We start from the raw sequence: 24,139 nt of genomic DNA, 5'->3' as shown, positions 1-24,139 counted from the left end.
GGTTGAACCCCGCAAACTGCGAGCATGCACTGTGCAGTGGAGGTTTGCATATTTCAGTTGATCTCGTCCCGCACCTTTTGTAATGGAAAAGCAACTGATGCCTGGCCATGCCAAGCATGCAGTGTGGTGCCGGGTCATTCTGGAACTTGTCGTAGAAAACAGGCTTTAGAGGAGAGGCTTTGTACCGCGGGTGGTTAATGTTTAGCCGTGTCAGCTAGCAAGCACAGCGCATGACAGATTATAACTTTTGATGAAAACAGAGAAGGGTGGAAACGATATCAAGGCACAAAATCGAAGCCAGCACATAGCGCAGAGCATAAAAATGGACCAAATCCATCTAATGCAATAAAAAGCTGGTCTTACCGTTCCAGGGTCTTGTTCTTCCCATCCCCATCATGGTCGTCATCTTTTTTGTGTCTGCTAAGTGTCGGCTCCAGGCCGAAAGTCTCTTGCAGGTGGGCATAGAGGTCGGTCCGATTGTAGACATGAAACTCGAAACCGTTAACTGTCACATAAAGCCTGGTCTCCGCCTTGGGGTCTGATGACACAACAGAGCTGTACGTCAATAAATGGAGTCACAATTGGGTTGCAATCTTAGTTTGGGCCTTAACCATTCCTAGTGGAGTTTCCATGTTTGACTTGTGGTTGCGTGCGCATGTTTTTTTCTAGGTACTACCGCTTCCTTCCACAGTCCAAAAAGATGTTCAACTAAATGGCAATGTTGTAATGGAGATGGTTTTCAGTCTCAATGTGTAAGCCCTTTGATTGACTGTTGATCTGCTCATGGTGGACTCCACCTGTCTTCCCAGTGACCCTAAACAGAATAAGCGCCCTAACAAAAGGTGGATTGCTTCCGCTTAAGACGCTTGATGGCAAGTGAAGTAAAAACATTTTTGATGACATTGATGGAATCAACTGAGGAAGCCTTTTATTTACTTAAAAGTGAAGAGAATAAATAAGGAAAGACAGACAAAGCGATGATCAATGTGTCAACTTATTTCAAAGGCAAAATCACAACCAAATATGTGTGAATCGTGGAAGGATCCTACACTTTGCTCACCATGCTGTTTTTGCTTGGGGTTATACATTTTCCACCAGCGGAAGATAAGAAAGCCATCCTGTATCCTATCGAAGAAAAAAAAAAAGACAGAAAATGTTTTATAGGAGATTTCTTGAACAGATTACAGAGAAGAGAGCATGGCAGCAAGAGGCCAGATTACCTGATTGACATATCTTGGTTGATGTAGTAAACATCTCTGAACATGACTTTTCCTGACAGCACAGAGAAAGAGAAGGAGCCTACGAGGGAAGACGACCAGTTTTATGTTAGACAAAGTGTGCGTAATAGTACATTTTTATCTATTTCTTTCTACTTTATTTAAAAGTACTACATTTTCATAACAAACATTAAATTGCAAAATGTTTCCACCCGAAAATTCTGCTTTGTCCCATGGTACAACTCTCGGGATGGGTTAAAAAAAAAATCAATAAAATCAGCTGCTATAAATGTTCAAATGAGCACAGTGGCCTCCATCACCGTAGACGCGAGACGTTCCAAACCAGCAGGACTCTCCCTAGAGCTGGCAACCGGTCAAAAGTGAGCAATCGCGAGATGAACAGAAGAACCTAAAGTGGCCTTAATCAGGGAAGTGACCGAGAAGAAGCCGATGGTCACTCTGTCGGAGCTTCAGCGGAGAGAGGTAAACCTTCCAGAAGGACAACCATCTCTGCAGAACTCAACCAATGAGGACTGTATTGGATAGTATAAGGCCACTCCTTCACAAAAGTCGCTTGGCAGCCTGCCTGAGAAAGAAAATTCTTTGGTCTGATGAGACAAAGATTGAACTTTTTGGCATGAATGCCAGGTGTCATGATTGGAGGAAACCATTCGTGCCCAGATCTATGGAACGCGATCTGTACACAAGGCGCTCCGCATTATAGGGCGCCCCATCAATTTTCGAGACAATTTGGTACTTTTAGGTGCGCCTTATGGTTGTGAAAATACGGTATATATTTGAAAGATTTTTCATATATATTGGCAGGACATAATGTAAATAGCGCTAATCTGCATAATATTGACGCTGATTGCGTTTAGTTATAGATCTTGATTCAATTTTCCTCCATGTGGCCCTGACCTAAAATGAGTTTGACACCCCTGTTCTGGAATTGCCACCACCTCTTCCAGCTCCACCCCTCAGGTAGGCACTATCGAACCATGTGCACCAAAACCAACACACATTCAAACAGCTTATTCCCTCTGGCCATTATCTCCCTAAACAGTTGATTCAAACTCAATCGTGGCACTACGCTAATGTTTACCAACTTTGCACACCCATGTGGGGCATTAATTATCATTAATAATACTACATGGTAGCCTCAGCCTTGTATATACTTGAACAGCTGTTGTTGATCAATATTCCCCAGCACTGACCCACTCAAGGACCTTCTGTATAATTGCACACCCAACGTTGCAATACATGCACTTCTAGTGAACACTTAAATTCTGCAACGATTGGCTGCATCATCTGCACAACCGTTGTCATTTTCTAAATTCTGCATCACTGATCACTTTATCTCTGCTCTTATGACTGTCCAAATTGTTACACAGCAGTCATTGGGGTGATATGACTGCACGATGGAACCTCTATATTACAGAAAGATTTTCTATACATATACGTCATGTATTTGTTTATCATCATAGCCTGTCACCGTTATACTAGCGTAGTTCACATTGCCGGAGTCAAATTCCTTTGTGAGTTTTACATACTTGGCCAATAAAGATTATTCCTATCTCGCATGGGGAGCCTCAAAACGTGATCCAATCAGTCATAGTTCATATGACATCGCCAAACAATGCATCAATGCATACACAACCACCATCATTTGCAGGGGTGAGTGGTTAACCTTTTTTTTTTTCCCCAAGCCACACAACATCCATCCATATTCTGAATTGTTCATTTTTACGAGGGTCATGTATGGACAATTTGGTGCAGAACATTACACACATGATGCAATTAACACATAAACTTCTGTTGTATACAATTAGTTATCATTAAAGCACACTTGGAATACTACGTTAATTTAATTATTTAATTTATTGCTGACTTTTGCTGCTGTTAACGTTGATGGCTGTCCGTAAGTTCTTAAAAAAAATAAAAAACTAGACTTCCCACATCTTTTGAATTGATATTTTGTTTATTCTTACAAAATGCTTTGTTTTCACCGAACCCATAGTATAATCGTTGCCGCATCCTTATCATGACACTTCTGATAAATTAGCAAAAAATTCAAAGACACTATTTCCACATTGTCATTATGGGGTGTTGTGTGTCGAATTCTGATATGTGGCTGCCATTTCAATGGGCGTCAACTATATGAGGATTTTCTCTTTTCAAGAGATGGAGTGGACCGTAACCCCCACAAATAGCAGGGCTCTAGTATATATAACATGTCTTTATTTTGAAAACCTTTATCAGAAAAAACAGGTCTGCGCGAGAGTGATACCAGAAGTCGCTTCAAACAGTCAAACTGACGGAGTGACTAAAATATGCTCAACTCTTGTGTGATTATCTCATTATATTAGAAATTCTTTTTGGATTTAAAATAGTGCAAATATTTTTGTAGGCTTAACAAAGGAAACTGTAGTTATAAGGGTATAAAGGAGGTTTACGTTTTGGAGCAAAACCCCTTTGGAATTTACAGACTAATCATGCAAAAATACAAACATGACTTCAGGCAAATCTTTAGAAGAAGCAATGGCAAATGAATATAGATTTCAAATCTAAGACCTATGACCTAGCAAGTCCATAATTATTCAGCACACCAAGCAAATACCCTTAATAGAATGTTTGGCAGCAATCCGCCAATTTAATTATCGCCATGTACAGTGACATAGTTGCTGATGAACTCACCAATATGAATGTAGCCATCCTTGTAGAGTCTGTTGATGATGTAGGTGAGGATGAGGCCAATGTTTCGGGAGTTGTAATAAGTTAAATAGATGATCCATCCACAGGACAGAATGGTGGCTTAATGGCAAAACAAAGGCAACTGGTTAGCTTAAAAAAATATCATTAATTAAGAAAACAACAACAATATCTACATTTAAAATTGACACTGTACTGGCATGATGATATATTATTCTGTAACATCAAGTCATCGAGTCCCTTCGAACATGCGCTCATAGTTCTTGAGTGCATAACAACAAGAGCAGCACTGAAACTTTGACATCGTCCACAAATGAGGATGCAGGATGCAGCAAACTAAAATCATTAGCAAATTACGCAAGAAAAGAGTGACCGCTACAAGTAGAAACACAACAAATGTTTCACCATCTAAAGCTTAAACTGACGGCCAAATATGAGCAGGCTCTGAAGTAACGTGAGGAGGACATGTAAATAGCTTGTGTTGTTCAGAGTAGACGTCAACAAATGTTTCGACCAAGCATTGCTGGAGCAATCACTAGCTGTATCGAGTCCTTATGGAAAAAAAGCGGTCCGATATAACTGAAGTGGTCGAGTATTGTTTGGCCAAAGACAAGATTACAATTCACATGGCAGAAAAGGCGGGCTTTAAACACTACCAAAAATTCACAAGGTCCGCAGGACCACACAGGAGAAAATATTATCAAACGTTTAAAGATTTTTTTTGTACCTTACTAAGAAACAGGCACATGTAACGAGATGATTGTTTTAATGTTGTTATATAGGGTTTGTTTGAATATATTAGCCGGCTCCGGCCTTCCTGTGCGGAGTTTGCATGTTCTCCCCGTATGTGCGTGGGTTTCCTCCGGGTACTCCGGTTTCCTCCCACATTCCAAAAAACATGCATGGCAGGTTAATTGGACACTCCAAATTGCCCCTCGGTATGAGTGTAAGCTGGCATGGTTGTTGGTCTATGTGTGCCCTGCGATTGGCTGGCAACCAGTTTAGGGTGTCCCCCGCCTACTGCCCGAAGACAGCTGGGATAGGCTCCATCACCCCCGCGACCCGAGTGAGGAGAAGCGGTACAGATAATGGATGGATGGACAATTTATTAGCCTTGCGCTTAATGTTTAAAGACTCCCTACGCGTGAAATGAGTACTTTTTTGAATCACCTGATGTTCATAGTTCAGATGCAAAGCACTTACCCACGAGGAGCCATATGAAGTTAGAGTTGTGCTTGGTCAGAAAGTCATCCAAATCCCCTAAGCTCGGGAAGGTACTTTCGTTGTTTTTGGAACCGAGCACATCCATGGCTACTGGCTCTCTTTCCGATGTCGACAACTGAAAGAGAAGAGAAAACTGATATTCAAAATTGGGATTCAAAGATTTCCATGGAAAATACATACACTTTCTTTACATTTCTAGCAAGCATGCCAGATGATATCTCCCGACACACTGTTCGGGAATCACAAAGTGATCTAACCAATACTCTCCTAATTTAATGCTCAAGTTATTAAATAAGTTTAATATGATGCACTTTGATGTGTTTGTATAGAGATACAGTACAGTCATGTAAAATGAGCTGTAAACGATTGATGCACCAGACATCTTGCATTGGAGCTAGAAAAACTGGATGCTGAGTGGTCTTGCTGTCAGTTCTGCCACTCGCTATCTGGTGCCAGTCGGCAGTCGTTTTAAATTCCTGGCAGTGAATGTTTACAGAACTCATAGTGCATAAACATGCAAAAAGTGCTCTGTTGATGATAGGTGTTGGCAAAAGAAAGGTTAGCGTTAGCGCTACTTGGCTATTATCAGCAATACTATACACTGCTGAACCTCACTAAAAACACACAAGATAAAGGGTTGAGGGATAAACAGTAAGAGCAAGAGATTTTGGACGTAGTGCGATATACAACACTGTTTCTTTTGGCTGATGTCGGGCCAATATTCAATATTAATATAGGATTGGGACAGCCTAATTCAAAAATCTGTGGAGTCTCTTCGGTTTTGGAAGTGTGCTGACAATTTTAAAAGCTTGCGGTGTGAACCAGGCTTTAGGAAAACAATTATCAACATGTTTACCTATTTTGTGACATGTTATAGACCAAACTAGTAACTGAATCTTAATTTATGTTTTTGCACTGTCAACAGGAAATAGAGTATATATTTAAATAAAAGGATGGATATCAAACAATGTTTTTTAATCCAATTGCTCGATTAATTGAAAAATATTTACCTGATGATTCAAAAATTAAAATAATTGTTAGTTGCGCTCTAAAATACATGTAATAAAATCACACCTAATTCGTGTGATGGGTATCAGCAGTAATTGTCAGATTTCACTCAAGGATCAACTGAATCTGAATTGGCAGTATAAAACCCTAATTGAAGTACCCCAAGCACTCATAATTTTAATGCATATTAATAAAAAGTTTAAGCCAACAAAAATAGTTCAATATATTTCATAATACAGTGGTTCGCTTGTTTACATCAGTCATAAATTATAAATGATGAGCAAGACAGAGTGAGAGAAAACTTCCTCAGTTACTGCTGTAACGATTGTTGTTCCTTTGATTGTTATGTATCTGCCGGGACATTTTTTCATAGTGATAGAATAGTGATAGAATTCGAAGCATATTGCTGTCGTAGCAACGAAACGTCAATGTGGACTGTGGATCGCCCGTAATGTGACAACACAAGTTGTTTTATGGCTTACGTTAATGGTTATTTTTGTTCTTACAAGAGGAATACATTTGTTTGTGACAAGGTATTGCTGGAGGGAGTTTACATTTGTGCGTGCAGCAAAGGGTCTTTGCAACGAGTTCATTCAGCTATGCTTAGCCCTCAAAAGCTTGAGAACTGCTGCACACCAACACAAATCCCTACTAATCCAGCAAAAATTGTTTGAAAAAAAAAACTACCATCACCACTGGTTATTTTCTGAGGAGGCAAGCAAACTCAAATATGTGTTGGCAGAGCCGCCACCATGGGTGAGACATATGGGGTCGTGACCACCCCTCATTTGCGGCACCGATTACAATTAAGAAACTCTTCTTATTACCACATCAACCTGTAAAAACATCGCAATTATAACTACAATATAGTATTTTATGGACAAAGGGTTTTCATAAGCCTCTATGGTGAAGAAAATGCCATCACTACAAAATCCGTAAAACTTGGGTAATCATCCTGATATGTTTGCAGAGGTAGACGTGAGCATAAGTAGAGATGTCACCATCAATTTTGTTGACTATTGATCACCGTTTTTGGACAATATTGCATTCAGTTCCCTAAATTACAGCATATAGATTGTTGCGGCGCATCACACAACGGCAATTGAGGAGGGCCATATTAAATTCGTGTCAACAAGTAGAGAGAGAGCCACAAACCCTTTGTACAACTAAATTAAGTTTCTTTTTTATTTTCTCTTCTATTTCTGCATGCAGACATCTGTTGAACCAAGTGGCCCATTCTAAGCAATTTGTCAGCGCAGCCTCCATATTGGATGTGTCCATTGTATTCGCCATAAATTCTGCAAATAATATTTGTAAAGTTTTGTTGGAATAAGATCATGCAATCAAAAGCAATGGCTCGGTATTAATCCAGTGAGTTCTTGCTTAACGTTACATCACAAAGGAACAAGTAAATGAGGCATCTTCACAAATAGCTTCACTTTGCCACATCCAATACAGCTGTGGCATTGACATACTCAATAAGGTGTCTATGCACTGTATATGTGCTGTAAATGTTGTCTATAATAATACCTGCCAGCGGTTGTCACAAAGGGCACCATTCAAATAAGTAAGTACTGCAACACGAGCTAGCTGAATTCGGATTGGATAAAAACTCTCGCGTAAAAATTATACACTAGGATATAATAGGACATCAATGTGAATAATATGATCATGATTTCTTGATTATGTCTGGCCAGAAGAGAAGGCCTTAAAGGCCTTGACCGCCCACCGCTTGTTGGTATCCATATTATGCACATTGTGGACTGTGCAACCGTTACAGTAAATCCAGATTTGTGTGACACGTGCCCTGATATGCATGCAAAAATAATTATTCTGGAGTAAAATGTTGTGTGTTGTCAGTGATAGTTCGACATTCACTCGATTACTCTGTCCTACAAGAGCACTTGAAAACAAAACATCTGGTAGATATGCCACTTTCACGTTAGAAAAAGTTCCCAACACGTTGAGTGGACAAAAGCGTTTAAATATCATTAGCATGCATGTAAGTGTCATCACAAGTGCAATGTCAGTCACTTGAGTTAAAACTCTCGCCTTACTTCGGAGTAAAATTAAAATTGTGATCACAAAAAGACGTAATTTTATGCCAAACAAAATCATGGTCAAATCATTGGCATTCGTCCTAGTAAGGTGATGAACAGAAACTTCCACTTGCTTTGTTTACATCGCGAACTTAAAGCGAGCCAAATCAAGCGCTATTTTATTCAGGCAGGACCTGAAATGTTATTACGCGTTAACATCTGGTGTACTTTACAAAGGCATGATTGAGACTTGAAATCGGGGGCATGCCTGGAACCAGAGTAGCTAATCCTCAATCTTAAATCATTTCCACAGTTCAGTGCTAGCATGTAATGATGACCCATTGGAAATTGAACGTTCTCCGAGGATGCTGTTCAGAGCGTTTCCGGTCACTTCACATTGCAATTTAAGGATTTTTGCCAATAATGAATAAAAATAATTTTAAAAATGTTGTATCCCATAAAGTTAGCGCTGTGGGTTGCTAGCAAGCTAATGACAGCGGGCCGCACCCTGCAACTTCACCTTTACCAATAAATGAAATGGAGGAACGTAACGATATTACAGTACCTTGATGCCCCCAGTAAAGGCTGTCGTTTCATTTTCGCTCCGGTTGTCCGACGGTTATTATCATTTTCTTGTGTCAGGCATGGAGAGAGTCCATCCTCTGTTGAATATTTACCTGGTTTACGGCCAGTCAACATCTTTTCCGGTTCTGACGACAACAGCCACGAAAAGGACCAATAGAAAAAAACAACAAGTCTCAGTTTGACCAATGAAAGAGCAATGCTCTCGAAATTGTTGAAGCACAGCTTATAGTACCAATCAAAAACAAAATCGTCGACAACGGGGCGAGACTAGGAAAGAAACCTCTGAAAAAATACGACCTTATTTAAAAGAAAGGCGCCTCTTCCAGCGAAAACATACTAATAAAAGTAGCTAAATATTATGAATGAATATCACTGAAAAAAAGACATTTGAATGCCATGATAAAAATAAGAATAATCAATAATCCTACCGCTGTAAATTTTTTAATTGGTTTAGAATGAATATGAGAAAATGAATGAAATCATAAATTTATCAATAAAGTCAATGAATAATGTCTCCAAAGTGCATCAACATAGTATATACTATAAATATATATGCATCCATTATCTCAACCGCTTCTCCTCACAAGGGTCGCTGGAGCAGTAGGCAGGGTACACCCCCAATTGGTTGCCAACCAATCACAGGGCACTCAAAGAAAAGAACAACCATCCACCCTCACAATCACACCTAGGGCCAATTTAGAGCGCCCATGCAAGTTTTTGAAAGGGGGGAGGAAACCGGAGTATCTAACTTGCAAACTCCACACAGAAATGCCGGAGCTAGAATCAAACCCACGACATCTGCACCGTGAGGCCATTGTGCGAACCAGTCATCCACCGTGCCACCCACTATAAATATGTAATTACAAATTTTCTGCAATAAAGTTATTAAATAAAGCCATTTATGTACACGAATAACGTCCCTTCTTGATTAGTAGTCACAAAAGTCATCAAATAAAGCCAGACACAATCAAAAAATAATGAAATTCTTTGACTCAAATCACACCTGCTTGAATTTGGGCTTAAAGTTTGAAGTGGTACTCAATTGCCGTCCCAAAAAGGGCCTGGATAGCTCAGTCGGTAGAGCATCAGACTTTTAATCTGAGGGTCCAGGGTTCAAGTCCCTGTTCAGGCGTTCTTATTGACACGAGGTGGAACACCCTCAAAAGAAAAAGGGATTTCTCTTGATTAAAGCATTACCTGAAAGATCATATTTGTAATAATAAGGCATTTAAAAATCAATCAAAAATAAATTTGATATGAATGGCTTAAAGTATGCATCGACAACAAAAATTGAAAGAATCGAATCGCGATCCCATGATAACAAGAGCCGCTCTCTCGTGTCTCTGCTGTAAACAAATTGCATGTGCACAATTACTTAATATGATGAAACCTCCCTTTCATAACAGCAGGCGGTGACAAACGAGCACCTTAAAAAGGAAGCACTTTGCGGCTGATGTCTGATTTAAATTCTGACAGAAACAGTCGTGCTTGGAAGCTAGCTGTAGTTATCACACAGGCTACTGAGTGCGTCTGATGGAACATGACCTCGATGTTCTGTTTTACTTACACTCTGGACATTGCGGTAAATCTTCTAAAATGGCCGATTGACTGAGCTGAGAAAAATAATCAAAGCAAATCCATGTCATGCACAGTTGACCAAATGTGAGCACATTGTTCTGCTTTTTTAAGCGGCATTGTGACCGGTTCCATTTATAGTGCTTTTGTTTTACGCTTTCATTAAATCTCCAGGCTTTTGGATTACATTAAATACTTTAATTATGTAAATGGATTGTAATGTTTCACATTCAATGATCAGTTTCAACGACAAAAAAAAAAAAAAAAGTTTCGAAAGGCCAACTAAGGCACTTCCTTCACACAGCCATGTAAAATAGCATACACTTTTCATAAATAACATTTGGAAGCCACATAAAAAAATCCTGGTAGGCAGCAGACTACTTCAACACAATAATCTAACGCATGCATGCATATTATTCATAGTTTATCGAACCATTTTTATCTTCTCAAAACATATTATAAAAAGCAGATTAGTGAAATAGATTCAAATCTCATAAAAACAGCACTTATTTGAAATGATGCCTCGAACAAAAAAGGCGACAAAGCATAAATGAAATTGTAGGTATGGAAATAAAACATGCATGTATTTCTGTAACAAAAAAAAAAACAAAAACAATTTCCAAGACATGAAGTGCAGGCAAAGAACGCAATCAAAAGTTCATAAGAACATCTCTTTCCTGCATGCTGGTGTAGAGTGGCTTTCCAAACACAAATGAATGTAGTCCTGCTCGCAACTTCTCAGCAAAGGCCATGACAATGTTCAGGTCTCCTTCAACGGTCAAATCTAAGTCAGTCTTTAAATTGCGCAAGGACCGGAAAGGCTTTTTCCCCTTTTGACTGTTAAGAGAGGAGAGACAAAAGTTAGCAACTTGACCTGTACAATGACATGTTCTTATAGCATTATGACAATATTATGACAAAATAATTACATTTGAATTTAAAGTCAGTACAATTAAAACAATACTACAAGGCTTGAAATAATGTTTTCTTTGAGGAGAAATCTGCTTTATCAGCCATTTCAATTCAGTAATTCCGAGGAGCATTTTTTTTTTTGCAGGTTAATGGATTAATAGATTAATTCGAGTATTTTACCAATTTGTGAACAAATCGCATTAATAATTTTCAAGTGTGGTCAGTTTACTACAGATTGTTGTTGGTTTGGTCCTGAATGTGGACAAGGTTTGCGGATCCATTCTAGCGGGATGCAAGGCCGTAGGCCACTCCAAAGTTAAAATAAATATATGAATAAACACAAATCCTAAACTATTTTACTTTAAACCTTTGACAGAAAGCTTTGACAGAGCCGGTTTTCAAAATAACATTATACAAATGATATGTAATTGCTTGACTGATTTGTTTTAGCATATTTAATAAACAAAAAATTAAATAGTTCCTTTTGTTTTTCTGTATGGGGCCTTCGGATGAAAAAGTTTGGACTGTTGTCTTATAATCCATCTATTCATTTTCTGTACCATTTATCCTTTTGGTTGCAGGTGAAGCTGAAGCCAACCCCCTAACTTTGGGCACATCCCAAACTCGCAGGCTAATCTCAACAATTCGCTGTCAATAGTTTTCGCTTTGAGTACCGACGGTAGAAAAGCGTGATACAAGTGACAGCCCATTCTTTGAACGGTGAAAGTTTTGGTGGTTAGTTCTGTCACAAAAGCTCAGCGGAGAAAAATCTATCTGAAAAAAACGGTACGAGAATAAAGAGAAGCTATGTTGTGAATTGTGGTGAACTGGATTACTGTTGCGTTTTGTGCTTGTGCTCTCGAATTCAAATGCTCCTGAGGGAGTATGAGTCAGACTCTGTCCTATGGAAATTGGTGAACAACTCTTACGTTTCATCCTCAATGTACTTGAGCAGCGTCAGAGCTTTCCTGTGGAGCAGCAACAGGAACTGAGCCAAGTAAGTACTGCGCAGTGAAAGGCCCGGCTTCAGCATGAACACCTAGTTGGGAAATAGAATATCAAATCAAGCTTTAGTGGGGAAAACCGAAGAGTGTCTTACACATTGCTGGCGTCGAGCCGAAACTCTCCATGTCACAATTTGTCATATTTGATATTCACAACTTTACGCTTTTGGTAAGTCCTTACGTGGCTGTGATTACAAATTATTGAGTAATCTAAAGCATTTAAAATGCTCTTTTGGACAACACAATGTTAACTCATTTACTGCCATTGACGGCTAAAGACGTCAAAGATCCTTTTTCTTTTTTTTTTTTTTTTTTTTTTTTTTAACAGTGACGATTTTAGAGGTATGCATTCCACCCGACGCCAACAATATAACACAATACAACTTTATTTATATAGCGCATTTCACAGCAGCTGGAGCTGTCACAAAGCGCTTTCCATATGGTGTCATGTAAATTAGTGTGAAATTAGAATTAAAAAATAGAAATAACAACAGTGGCAATCATAATTTAAAAAGAACAAAGTATTTCTATTGTCATAAAAAAAAAAATAATACAAAATTCCTTCATCATGGTGCAAAAGATGTGTTGTCAGATTTAGGAAAGGATCCTCCTGTTTTGTATGGTTGTCCAGTAATACGGGAGCAAATAACGGCAAAGCGCACATGATTCCCTCTCAAATATCCCTGCAGATTTATTCAGATCTACATTACTGCAGTTTTTGTAAAATATGATCCTGAGATTCCCAAAATATTTGTTTGTATGTGTTGGATGACTTTGACATGTGGGCCCTCTCATTTAATGGTTATGAAACTTACCTGTTTTCATATGAAAATGAAAAGCATAATTGCTGAGAAGAAGAAAGAGATAAAGTTTACACTGCGACACCGGTATGATATCACACTATAAACAGTGAAAGCATCTAGCGGCCTGTTAAAAAAACTAAATGGAATTTACAGTTTCAAGCCACACTTGTGCACTTTCTCATCCTGTCGAATCTTATATACTACTTTCTGCTCAGCGTAGGAAATGTGTTTAAACTTTCGAACTGAGTTGATATTGAACATGACAGCATACTGCAGTGTTGGAGGGAGAGCTGCCCGTGCATAAGTTTGGTCAACTTTCTCCTTATATTTGTAATTTTCCCCTTTTTTTTTAATCATTTGTTGCTCGTTTTACGCCATACTAACCCATTTTGAACTATTTACAATGTTTGCCAAAAGCCAACTTTAAGCGAGCTGTTCTTATAAGTTTATTACAAAAGAATATTAATTCATTGATCTATTTATTTATTAACATATTTTTTATTTCATTCACTGTGTTTTCTGTTCCATCGCATGCACAGTACTGTTACAATTGTGGTTGTTGCTTTCAAAGTGCTCGATAAATAAAGTTGAGCGAGTCAAATGCATTCATGCACCCTCACTGTACACCCACATGAATTTAAGAGGTTTATGCTGTAATGGACGCATGAACCTAATATTAATATCTAAAGGTTTTAAAAATAAATAAATAAATAAATAAACTTACCTCATCTATAAATGACTTCACCAAAGTATCCTTATGCATTACATCTTGAAATATATTCCTATGAACAAAGAGGTATTCTGTATTGTTTTGGAATTACATATAAATCATATGCAAAATGCAGATAAATGGCCGGCTTACAAATCAGGTGTAAAAGTGTCATCGGTGGGTATGACAGTATCGGGAGGTATGTCCTCTTCGCTGTCAGTCTTCCAAAGTGTATTCAGCTCAAACCGCATATAGCCACGTTGGTTGTAAGTATGCTCATGACACGGTGGCATCTGCTTGACTGTGTTGATGTCCACGTCGATGTGTGTGGTCGGGTAAGGTGAGTAGAGAACCTGGCGGAAGGGCAGGACAAAGCTACCAGTGGAGTCCTGAAAAACAGAAAAAGTGGCAATACACACACTGATTTGCCAAACGTTACCTTACCTAAACGCTGTCGCCAAAGCAAAATCCCTGCTAAGTTTGTCTGTTGTTAACAATTTTCTTATGTTCCAAAAGTTTGGGTTTTGAGTATGCTACCTAATACACGGACAGATTTGTGCGACGTGACCTTCAAAAATAACAAGAAATTAAGGATCAAGCCAACAACAGCCCAGCCAAAACGGAGTTGGCAAACAGACCTTGAATGGGTTGCGTCTAACCAGGTAGACATTTTCGAAGTTGCTTACCTTCAGCAGACCCTGAACAAAGAGGCCCGTATCATATTTGAAGGACGAGTCCGCCTTGCAAAGGCGAGAACATTTCTTCTCAGCAGCAGTGAGAAAGAGGCAAAGTGTTCGCACAATCTGTCAAAATAAAAAGTTCCACAAATAAAACATCAAAAAGCCAAGCCTTGAAACCATTACAGACTAAGTATTGCTTATTTCCACCACGAGTAGAAAAAAAGTCAGACATCAGAATTGAGCTCAATAAATGTTGTCAATTCTTGTGCGCTGGAAACACATACAGGAAATACAACACGACAGGGTTCAAGTCAGCCCTGAAAAAAAAATCTAATTCAAATACAGTAGGTAGATGTTTTCTTAGTTGTAATCAGTAAGTAATTAAAATACATGGAAGGGCATGCAGGGCACAAAACGCTTTGAAAAATGTCAACAAATGACACATTTTTGGGATATTTCCCCAAAATAAAAAAGACCAAGACCTTTAATATGACCTATAACCTGTACCGCTAGCTCCAACTTCCTTTATAACATGTAAGAGTCAGCTGAAAGAAGATTAATGACGCACACATTGCTGACGTACGTCTGAGCATGCAAACAAGCAATGAATGTTGAGTAAAACTGTAACATGTTCATAACATGTAACACAGACAATTTCTGACTAATTAATAGATCATGTAATGGATAAAAATTTATTGGAGTATTTAGCTAATGAGGGCTGAACGATTTCAGGGAAAGATGGAATTGTCATTTGGATTTGATTCAAATTCGGATTTCAAATCAAGCATCAGGGCAAAATTCAATTTGTACACTAACATCTACAAATATGACAGAAGCCCACATCATAGCATTAAAACATTAAAAGTGATTGCGCTAATAATGTCAGGACACTAAAGGTAGGCAGTTTTTTATTAAAGAAAAAAACTACTGCTTGCTGTCATACATACTGTAAATATGTGTAATACTGTATGTAAAAATGCTCAGAATTATTTTAACCCAAAATTTGTCAACTTTTACAGTAATTTACATGTTCAGAGCACATAAATGTGAATCGCTTTTCATAGACTAGCTTGCTTCAAATGGAGACTGAGCGATATGGCCTAAAATGCTCCCCAATCATTGAACCCGGCCGCACAGATGAAAGAAAAAAAAATGGTAGTACTTCCGGTTTATTCATAATGTGAGGCTGAAATTTATTTGATTTTGAAATATATCATGTTACGCTAATATTAAACCCACAAGATAGCAGAATTTGTAAAAAAGAGACTAGGTACGAAGCCCGCGCTGCCATCTTTAGTAGACATGCATTATGTGAGGCAACAGGAACAACTTCAACTAACGTGACTTGGTCTTCAGCCGTGTCAGCCGCTTCTTGATTTGAATCGCCAGCTACTACCGCGTCGTCTTGAATCGCCAGCTACTACCGCGTCGTCTTGAATCGCCAGCTACTACCGCGTCGTCTGTTTTCTTTTTTTGTTCAGCTGGGTGGAGTCACGTGACTACAGCCGACGTAGCCGTCTTAAAGGGGCATGAACATAGCCGCAGACAGAAAAGACTTTTTTTTTTTAAACACCGAATTTACCGACATGGGCAAAATGATGTCGGTCATTGTATTAAATTTCGGTAACGGTAAATTTTCGGTTTATCGCCCAGCCCTACTACGCCAGGTAACTTTTTTTGTGCACATACTGTACTTCAACATCGTGCTTTGTGCACAGAGTGACATCATGGGCATGTTGCATTCACATTAGAAGTTGACGTTATGTTTCTAATGTGGTGTTACACGGCGAACTAGAAGTACACTTTCCAAATCAACAAAGAATAGTTCCAGCAGGATAAGATTAAGGGCTCGGAATGGCCCAGCCAGAGTCCAGACCGAAATCCAATCAAACATCATTGGGTACTCAGAAGAAGTCTGTGCATAGGAGATCCCTTCGCAATCTGACAGCTTTGGAACATTTCAAGATTAAGTTGTGTCCCACTGATAGACCCGTTCCGTAAAAGATTCGAGTGCTGTTGCAATGAAGGCAAAGGTGATGGACAAAGTATTTGTTTGAGGGTGTGCGTATTTACGCAACCAGGTCATTGTATTGTTTTTTTATCCTCCTTAAAACATTTTAGTTTGTTGTTTTAGATGAGACATACAGGTTATTTCTCACTACAAAGGGGGAAATAGTATTTGAAACTAGTAATCATGGTCTTACTTTTTTTTACATCACAAAAAGCTGGCATTAAAACAGCGGTATGTAGAATTTTCAAATAAATTTACCTTGTTTACTTTCTCTGGGTTGCTTCCGACCACTATTGAACAACCACAAGTCTGGAGATGAGAGCTGATGGCCCTGAAGCACAGCAACAAGATGTGGAAATTGCAAACAATCAGCCAAATTCAATTGACTTCAAATTATCTTCTGCAATTTGTAATTGACAACAACGAGCTGTATCCTCAAAACCTTTAAAAAAAGAAGGCTGGTAAGAGGCTTTTATGCAGTTGCTGGCATGGCCAAAATTATGAAAGGGATACATTTTTTCTCAGTAATATAATTGGTTATCCTCCACTAAGACTTTTCATTCCATTACTAATGTTTCATGGTAAGAAAACATCAGCTCGACCTAAAGTGCAAAACCCTCTGCGTTCTCCAAAACTTTAACAGCACCCACTATGTGAATTTTTTTTAAATAAATGAAAAAAAGGCAATCTTAGTAAATCACATAGAACACATTCATCAGCAGCAGAGTGGGAACATACAATTTATCTTTTGCAATCTGGGATTTTAGTAAATCAGGCCCAAAGAGTTCATGCCACCTGATACCATCCAAAAAAAAAATGCAATACATCCCCCTCTTTGTAGTTTATGGCTTTTAACATGATGGTCTGACTGGGTCAAAATGATCCATGGATTCTGGCTAAACATTTAATCATCTCGACTGTTTGAATTCCTAAATTCTCTTCAGCTATAAATGTCCTTTCACCAGGAAATTAATTAGTTTTCAATTCTCGACCTTTTTGCATTTCAGCAAGACGCTGCAATAAACATGGAAAAGTCTGAGCAACAGCAATTTTGCCTTGGTCTTTGACTGGGGGGAACTTCAGGCACGTTCGACTGGAGGACTGATGAGCAGCCATCATCTGTCACCGTTTCGCTTACTTGTGAAGGAAATCCTCGTGGCAGCTGTCTCCAATGTCATCATCATTTAGCATGGTGTCTTTAATCTAGTTAGATGTAGGAAAACAAGTGAAAATGTTTTCGAATACGGGTTAAAGCGGTAAAACAAATGTACAGGTTCAGGAGAAAAGAAAAGATAAATCATCCAAAGGTAATTTTACTGCTGTTGACTTTTTTTTTTTTTGCTTTATTACTCACATCAATGTCTTCAGGCACACTGTGTGTTTTCATGGAAGCAAGTAGCTCCATAATAGGAACGATCTCCAAACTTAGCACTGCGACGATGTTGTAGCCCTAAAATAAAGCACAGAAACCAAAAATAAAAATAAATACATGAATCAAAAGCAAACTGTCACTTTTTCACAATATATTGGATATTCTAGTTCCATTTATAAGCTTGATGGATGAGTATTATACTATAAAAAAAAAATAATAAACAGATGAGAAAAACATCATGTAAAATTTTTTAACTCAGATTTTAAGTCAGTTTCGAAAATATATGGACGACAACATTTCTATTTCTGCTGGGTAAACAAACGGACAAACTGTTATTTTTGAGGAGTGGGGCGGCTGAATTGACTTGTCATGATTTGTGTTTTGGTTTCGATTTATGTTTGGTTTTGTTTCATGTTGTGTTTTGTTTTCTTTTGGTTCATGTCTTGTCCTGCTCCGTCTTTTTCTTTCCACCTGTGCTTCTCAACCCGGTCCGTTGTCCTCCAATCAAATTCTTTGGCCACTCGTCTTGTCCAGGTGTGCCTCTTTGTCTTATCAGTTCAGATTTAGTTCCCTGCCTCTTGTCAGCCTTTGTTGGAACATTTATTTTGGGTTAGAGTCCCTGTCAATTGTCACGTTTATGTCCGAATAAGTTTCATTATCGTGACTGTTTGCTTCTTCAGCTCAGATTTTTTTTTGACTTGCATTAATTTAGTTTTTAGAGAATTCCAAAGTGCCATACTTTTTGTAGCGTACACTTGCCTTGCCCCACTGCTTCCCTGCACGTGTCCTCCTCAACCACACTCGTCCTTGACTGGAACAACCAAATTATCATTCAGTATAATAACAGTATAATAATTTTAATTGAAAGAATTTTGCAAGAAGCGATGAAGCTCGATGTATCTGATGCAAGCCTTGGTAGTTTGCTATTTTATCTGCCTTGGAAGAAGGTCTGCATCATTTATTTCACCAATTCTAAACATGCTCAAACTCATAGCAGCAAATGATCATTGCAGGTACACCCTCAAACCGGTAACTGGCCCATGCCTAGAATAATCTGCTCATTAGCATTTCTGCAGATTACTTTAACGACATTGAAGACACATTATCAAACAGAGCAATGTTAAATAATGTTATCTGTCTAGAATGGTGAACAACCAAGTGATGACTTGAAGGTACCTTCTGCATCCAAATACGTCCCTTGCGGATAGCATGCTTGAGCCTCTCTACGCAGATGGTGTGCAAAGGCAGGTAGAAGGCCAGCTCCGTCTGCGGCAGAATAATGGACAAGGCGCAGGTGTTCTTGTCCCCCTTGAGCTCACCATCGAAGATAAGTGACACGATGATGACGCCCTTCTCCGCTAGGACAAAAAACTTTACGTCCACCGCGCCACACTCGGCACTGCGCAGAATCTCTCCATTTAATGTGTGATTGGCCAGGAAGGTCACATCACCATCGCTGAGGAACATAACATAATCACCCTTTGGTGCCCAGATATGATGGACCCGAGGACCTAGGATATTATCCCAGTAAGCAAAGGTGGCAGCCAGCAGTGGACATTCTCCCTCTATCGCAACTTCAGACTTCGCCACAGCAGGTGACTGGGGTGGACACCCGGAAGACATCGAAGTATCGAAGTATAAATGTTGCAGTCTTCCAAAAGGACGGATAAGTCTAAAATATAGAAAATGACAAAATAAAACATATAATTCGCTGTAAATGTCAAACTAGATTTTTTACTCCATGTAAAGCACTTTGCCTGTTTTTAAAGTGCTCTATAAATAAGGTTCACTTCAATTGATGATGTATGCTTTTTGCGCTTACGCAAATGCTAAAATAGTTCAATGCCGCAAATAACATACGACCAGTTGTTAGTGATTGTGTGTGCGCGCGTTTTAGTGATCACTTGAATTTGCTCGAGATGTTCTCTTAAACTGTTCCAATGATTCGGTTCCTCTTAACACTCACTGATGGAATGAGAACAATATTTCTAGATAATTTACCATCTTGATTAGAAAGGTGCAGGTTTGGCGAAACGTTCATTTTTAACTACACTTGCAGACCAGCAATTAAGGTATATGAAAACAGAACAGCCTTCCATATCAAATCAGCCTGCAAATACTGTAATCAAGCAGTAATTCAAAAGACGTAACAGCATAACTTGAGTCCAAAACAGAACGCCAGTCACTCGCTGCTTACCCCTTGCGATCACGACCCCGCAGTTCTAATGTAGTAGTGTATGCTTAATGTTTCAAGACATTCGTTGCGTTTTGCTGTTTCAGTCGAATTGAAGGCTGTAGCCACTGCTGAAACGCTTACTAAAGCAGCAGTTTGTTGTGAAGATACTTCCTGCTACGTACGTATTATGTCATTTGAGAGGAGTGTCAGGCTAATGCATCTGCAGACCCAGATGTCAGCATCGCTTGGAAACATAAATTGCTTATATAAATATATATTCTTTTATTATAGCGTGGAAAAAAGAAATGCATATCATCATATACATTTTGGACCTAAAATATCACATTCATTGTAGTAAATTCAGTGGAAGAAAGCCATTCTTTTTTAAGCCCCGCCCCTAAGCACGCTAGTCACTAGCATACTTGCTACCTAGATTCTTCACCCAGCTCCGAGCGTACTAGTAGGCAATAGTACACTTGCTACCTAGAATCCTAAAGCTAGTAGCTAGTATACTAGGGGCGGGGCGAAAAACAAATTTAAACAGGACATCCGTTCTATTAAGTATTCTAACAAACAAAAGGCTCTGAAAACAATGGAGATTTGCAGTAATTTAAAGGTGTTTATCGAAACATTTTTTTGCCACCAACATGTTGTAACCATTTTCTATCAGTATTTTTTTTCTTATTTTATTTTGTATTTTTTACTGTTATCTTGATTGATTGTTCTATTTTTTTAGGGGGGGGGTTGTATTAGTACTGATTTCTACAATTGCAAATTCACTTTTTTTTTTCCAACTGCATTTAAAAAAGTATCAGCAGGCGCGCCCTCTGGTGGACGTTAAATGTATATTGAGAGAAGTCTTTTGAAGTTCTCCATCGAACTGCAAGGTTCTCGCGAAAAGCTTCAGCTCGCGATTCTTCATCTGCACTCAAACCCCCTTGGTGGCCAAAGCCTTGATTGGCATTGGAACTACTTGATTGCTTTTATTTCTCTTACAAAAGGTTCCGCATGAAAAAAATTTAACTTGGAATCAAACTAATCGAATTAGGTCTTCTGAGATTCATTTATGTCACCTGTTTATTATTATTGCTAGGTTAATGCTACGGTATGAAATGATCAAATGACATTGTATGTTTATGTTCAATCGGTGTAGAACAAAAGATTGTGTCTGTGTGATTATTGAATGCTAGAAAAAAATATTCCTGTATTGGCTTGGATATGTATGAACCTAATCTGTCCCTATACAAAATTAACAGTATTGTTAAACCTTATATTGCTTTAGGCTGAATCTAAAAGTATTTTTCCCCTTTTGTTGCCTTTCAACTTACTTTAAAATCAACAACCACTCTAATGGGTATAATATTATACTTCAAGCTTCATAGATAGATAGATAAATACAAAATTCTGAAGTGGATGAGGGAGCAGTGCTGTTTTCAAGACTGAGGTTACGGTCTCGGATTCACTTTATTATTAGTGTTTTTGCTCAGGGGCAACGTGATTGAGTCAAGCAACAGCACAGCATTTCTTTTTGCCCGACATGAGACAGGCATCTGTTTCTGCTCAGCAGCTTGAAGCCCACAGCCATCATCCATTACGATTGTTTTAACAACGCTTCATTCCCCACTCGCCGAAAAGTCCATGACAATTGGGGCAAGATGCTTTCTGCAGCCTCCAGGGGCCTTCGCACTTTCCTCCAGTGTTATTAGTCTTTACTAACCATATCGTGTGTGTGCGTGGGTGTGCGCGTGGGTGTGTGTGTGTGTGTGTGCGTATATATGGGGTACGGCCTGGTGCCTAAGCTGGCCTGCCTCAGAAAAATACAGTAGAGAAGGACAGACTGCAATAAATAAATAGGTCCCAGGTTGGGCAGAAATCAAAAATAGTAGTTCAACGTTAGCGGTCGTGATACAAAAGATGGACATGGGTCATTGTAGCCTCTTCAGAAAGCGGATTGAAAAACGTGTCTCTACGGGAGACCGACATATCTGTGCAAAAGGGTAGCCGCATCTAGGTAAAGACAATGTAATGGTATATTTTAGTTTATCAGAACTTCAAAACGTGTAGAATTTCCAAAGCTAACGCATTAGCCAGTTAGTTTGGAATACCGTCACCGGAATGTAGGACTTTGTTTTGAATGTCGGGCACATACTTGTAAGTTATAATCTTTTGCATTTTCTTGTATCATGTATGCACGGTGGCCGACTGGTTAGCACGATGGCCTCACAGTGAAAGACAGCATCGGGCGTGGGTTAGATCCCGGCTCCGGCCATCCTGTGTGGAGTTTGCATGTTCTCCCCGTACCTCTGGATACTCCGGTTTCCTCCCACATTCCAAAAACATGCATTGTAGGCCGATTGCCCCTAGGTATGAGTGTGAGCGCAGATGGTTGTTCGTCTTTGTGTGCCCGGCAATTGGCTGGCAACCAGTTCAGGGTGTCCCCCGCCTACTCCCTGAAGATAGCTGGGATAGGCTCCAGCACCCCCCGCGACCCTATTGAGGAGAAGTGGTATAGATGATGGATGGATGGATGTATGAAAGTTTGACCTTTTTAAAAGGATTATTCCAAATGTCTTGAGAGTTCTGAAGTCAAAATCTGTATATAGCAGACGACTCAAATGTGGCTCTCTTCCCTGGAGAATCAGGTAATTTCAGCTCCTTTGACCTTAAGGAGTCATTATGAAGAGCGAGGCGAAGACAAGAACACTTTGTCGGTAAACGTCACAGAGCAGCGCTTCACATTCACAAGAGCATCCACTGTGAGGAAGTTTTTTCTCAAATATAATCCTCAGGCCCCCCTAGAGCTGTTGTCTCTAAAACATTCCAAGGGTAATGCCAGCCATGTCATTGCTTTATGGTGATGTGTTACAATATCTACTTCTTCATGCATCTACCACGTATGTACAGTATCTTTATGTGGCAATGTGATGTTTTAAAAAAACGAGCGGACAAAGCCACCTGGGGACTTGCACCCCAGGAGTATGGAACCACAATAAAATTAAGAGCACATGGTTCAAATACTCACAGGACAAAAAGTGATTACAAAATAATCTCTTTATTTAAACTAATTAAGAAGGAGTGGTATGACACCTGGCACAACAAAACACCGACAGGACTGGGGGCTTACCACAACAGCGGTCAACAAAAGTGGCGGATACAAACCACAGATAATGGATGGATGGATTCCTGGGTCAGTACGACAACATTTTTGGAGCGAGGAGGATGTAAGGAAGGGAGCGCAAGAACAAGTGGAGATGAAGTAGAATTGCAATATCCCAGTTACCTGCCTGAAGTTTAGTGGGTGTACTGGTGGCCAAGAGCCACCACTTCCCCTGTGCCCTGGCGGACGATGTAGTGAACCGTTGGCATCCCAAAGACTTGTGATAACACCCGGTATGTTGCCCGATTTGCCAGCCAGAAGAGAAAGACCAGGACCTCGATCTCTGCACTCACCCTTGCCGTCTGTCCTGGCACTGAAGGCTCAGCAACACGCCAAACACGGTGTCGAAAATCTGTTCACTGAATTGCTGGATTATAGAAACGATACAACGCTGGCACTTCGGACCTATTGGCTAATTTTGGGGAAAATATAAAACATAACCCCAAATCAATGTTTTTATTTTATCCGCTTGCATTATTATAACAGATTTATAAACATAGCCTTAGCTGTTCTAGCCCCCCTACCCCGAAAACCTTGGTTGTCATTTTCACTTTTGCACGGGAGTGTAAATCACTGTACAGCTCAAATTGCTTGTATTTGTCTCATCTTGCCTCAGATGTGGGAGTCATGCCCCTTTTTATTGGGTATGTTTTTCAGGTTCAGAGAGAGCAGGGTGGAGCTATTGGCGCACAGACAGGAAAAAAAATTGTAAGCTTGCATGATTATTATTATTTTTTTTTTTTTTTTACTTGTCTCGACATAAACATGCAGACAAAAAAATACTGCTCGTGTCTTCTAATGATATATTCTTCAACTTAAAAGCATGACGATGAAATGAATGGGCAAACAGTATCTGGCTCGGACTTATTTATCACTTCAGGTGGGTGGGGGTCTCAAGTCTTTATTTGTCACATAATGACTCCTTAAAACATTTGCCTTTGCGTTGCCGTTTTGCCAT

The 24,139-nt window shown here is 39.3% G+C and overlaps 2 protein-coding genes and 1 non-coding gene across 3 annotated transcripts in view; 1 reads left to right on the top strand and 2 right to left on the bottom strand.

Moving 5' to 3' along the window:
- Positions 1 to 8,903, bottom strand: part of bltp1 (bridge-like lipid transfer protein family member 1) — a 72,537-nt gene extending 63,634 nt beyond the window's left edge. Inside the window, exons 1-6 of the mRNA XM_088303714.1 lie at positions 8,763 to 8,903; positions 5,130 to 5,265; positions 3,912 to 4,028; positions 1,221 to 1,299; positions 1,061 to 1,125; positions 364 to 538 (exon numbers count right to left, since the gene is read on the bottom strand). Of these exons, the coding sequence (XP_088159840.1) occupies positions 364 to 538; positions 1,061 to 1,125; positions 1,221 to 1,299; positions 3,912 to 4,028; positions 5,130 to 5,235 (542 nt within the window). The 5' untranslated portion in view covers positions 5,236 to 5,265; positions 8,763 to 8,903. The remainder of the gene's footprint in view (positions 1 to 363; positions 539 to 1,060; positions 1,126 to 1,220; positions 1,300 to 3,911; positions 4,029 to 5,129; positions 5,266 to 8,762) is intronic.
- A 938-nt stretch (positions 8,904 to 9,841) lies between these two features.
- trnak-uuu (transfer RNA lysine (anticodon UUU)) lies at positions 9,842 to 9,914 on the top strand. The gene has a single exon. It is a non-coding gene; the product is annotated as a tRNA-Lys (tRNA).
- Positions 9,915 to 10,533: 619 nt separating this feature from the next.
- Positions 10,534 to 20,202, bottom strand: c9orf72 (C9orf72-SMCR8 complex subunit). The gene is made up of 10 exons (XM_088301206.1): positions 20,046 to 20,202; positions 19,025 to 19,520; positions 17,831 to 17,926; positions 17,615 to 17,679; positions 16,735 to 16,807; positions 14,472 to 14,588; positions 13,939 to 14,174; positions 13,801 to 13,858; positions 12,199 to 12,308; positions 10,534 to 11,194 (listed from the first exon to the last, which is right to left on the bottom strand). The coding sequence occupies exons 2-10, from the start codon at positions 19,469 to 19,471 to the stop codon at positions 11,008 to 11,010; spliced, it is 1,389 nt and encodes a 462-aa protein (XP_088157332.1). The 5' UTR covers positions 19,472 to 19,520; positions 20,046 to 20,202; the 3' UTR covers positions 10,534 to 11,007.
- Positions 20,203 to 24,139: the final 3,937 nt, after the last annotated feature.

Source organism: Idiotropiscis lumnitzeri, chromosome 1, assembly GCF_059441095.1.
Source record: "Idiotropiscis lumnitzeri isolate Australia: NSW breed Sydney's pygmy pipehorse chromosome 1, RoL_Ilum_1.0, whole genome shotgun sequence".
Lineage (NCBI taxonomy): Eukaryota > Metazoa > Chordata > Actinopteri > Syngnathiformes > Syngnathidae > Idiotropiscis > Idiotropiscis lumnitzeri.
This window is presented reverse-complemented; position numbering and strand designations above follow the sequence as displayed.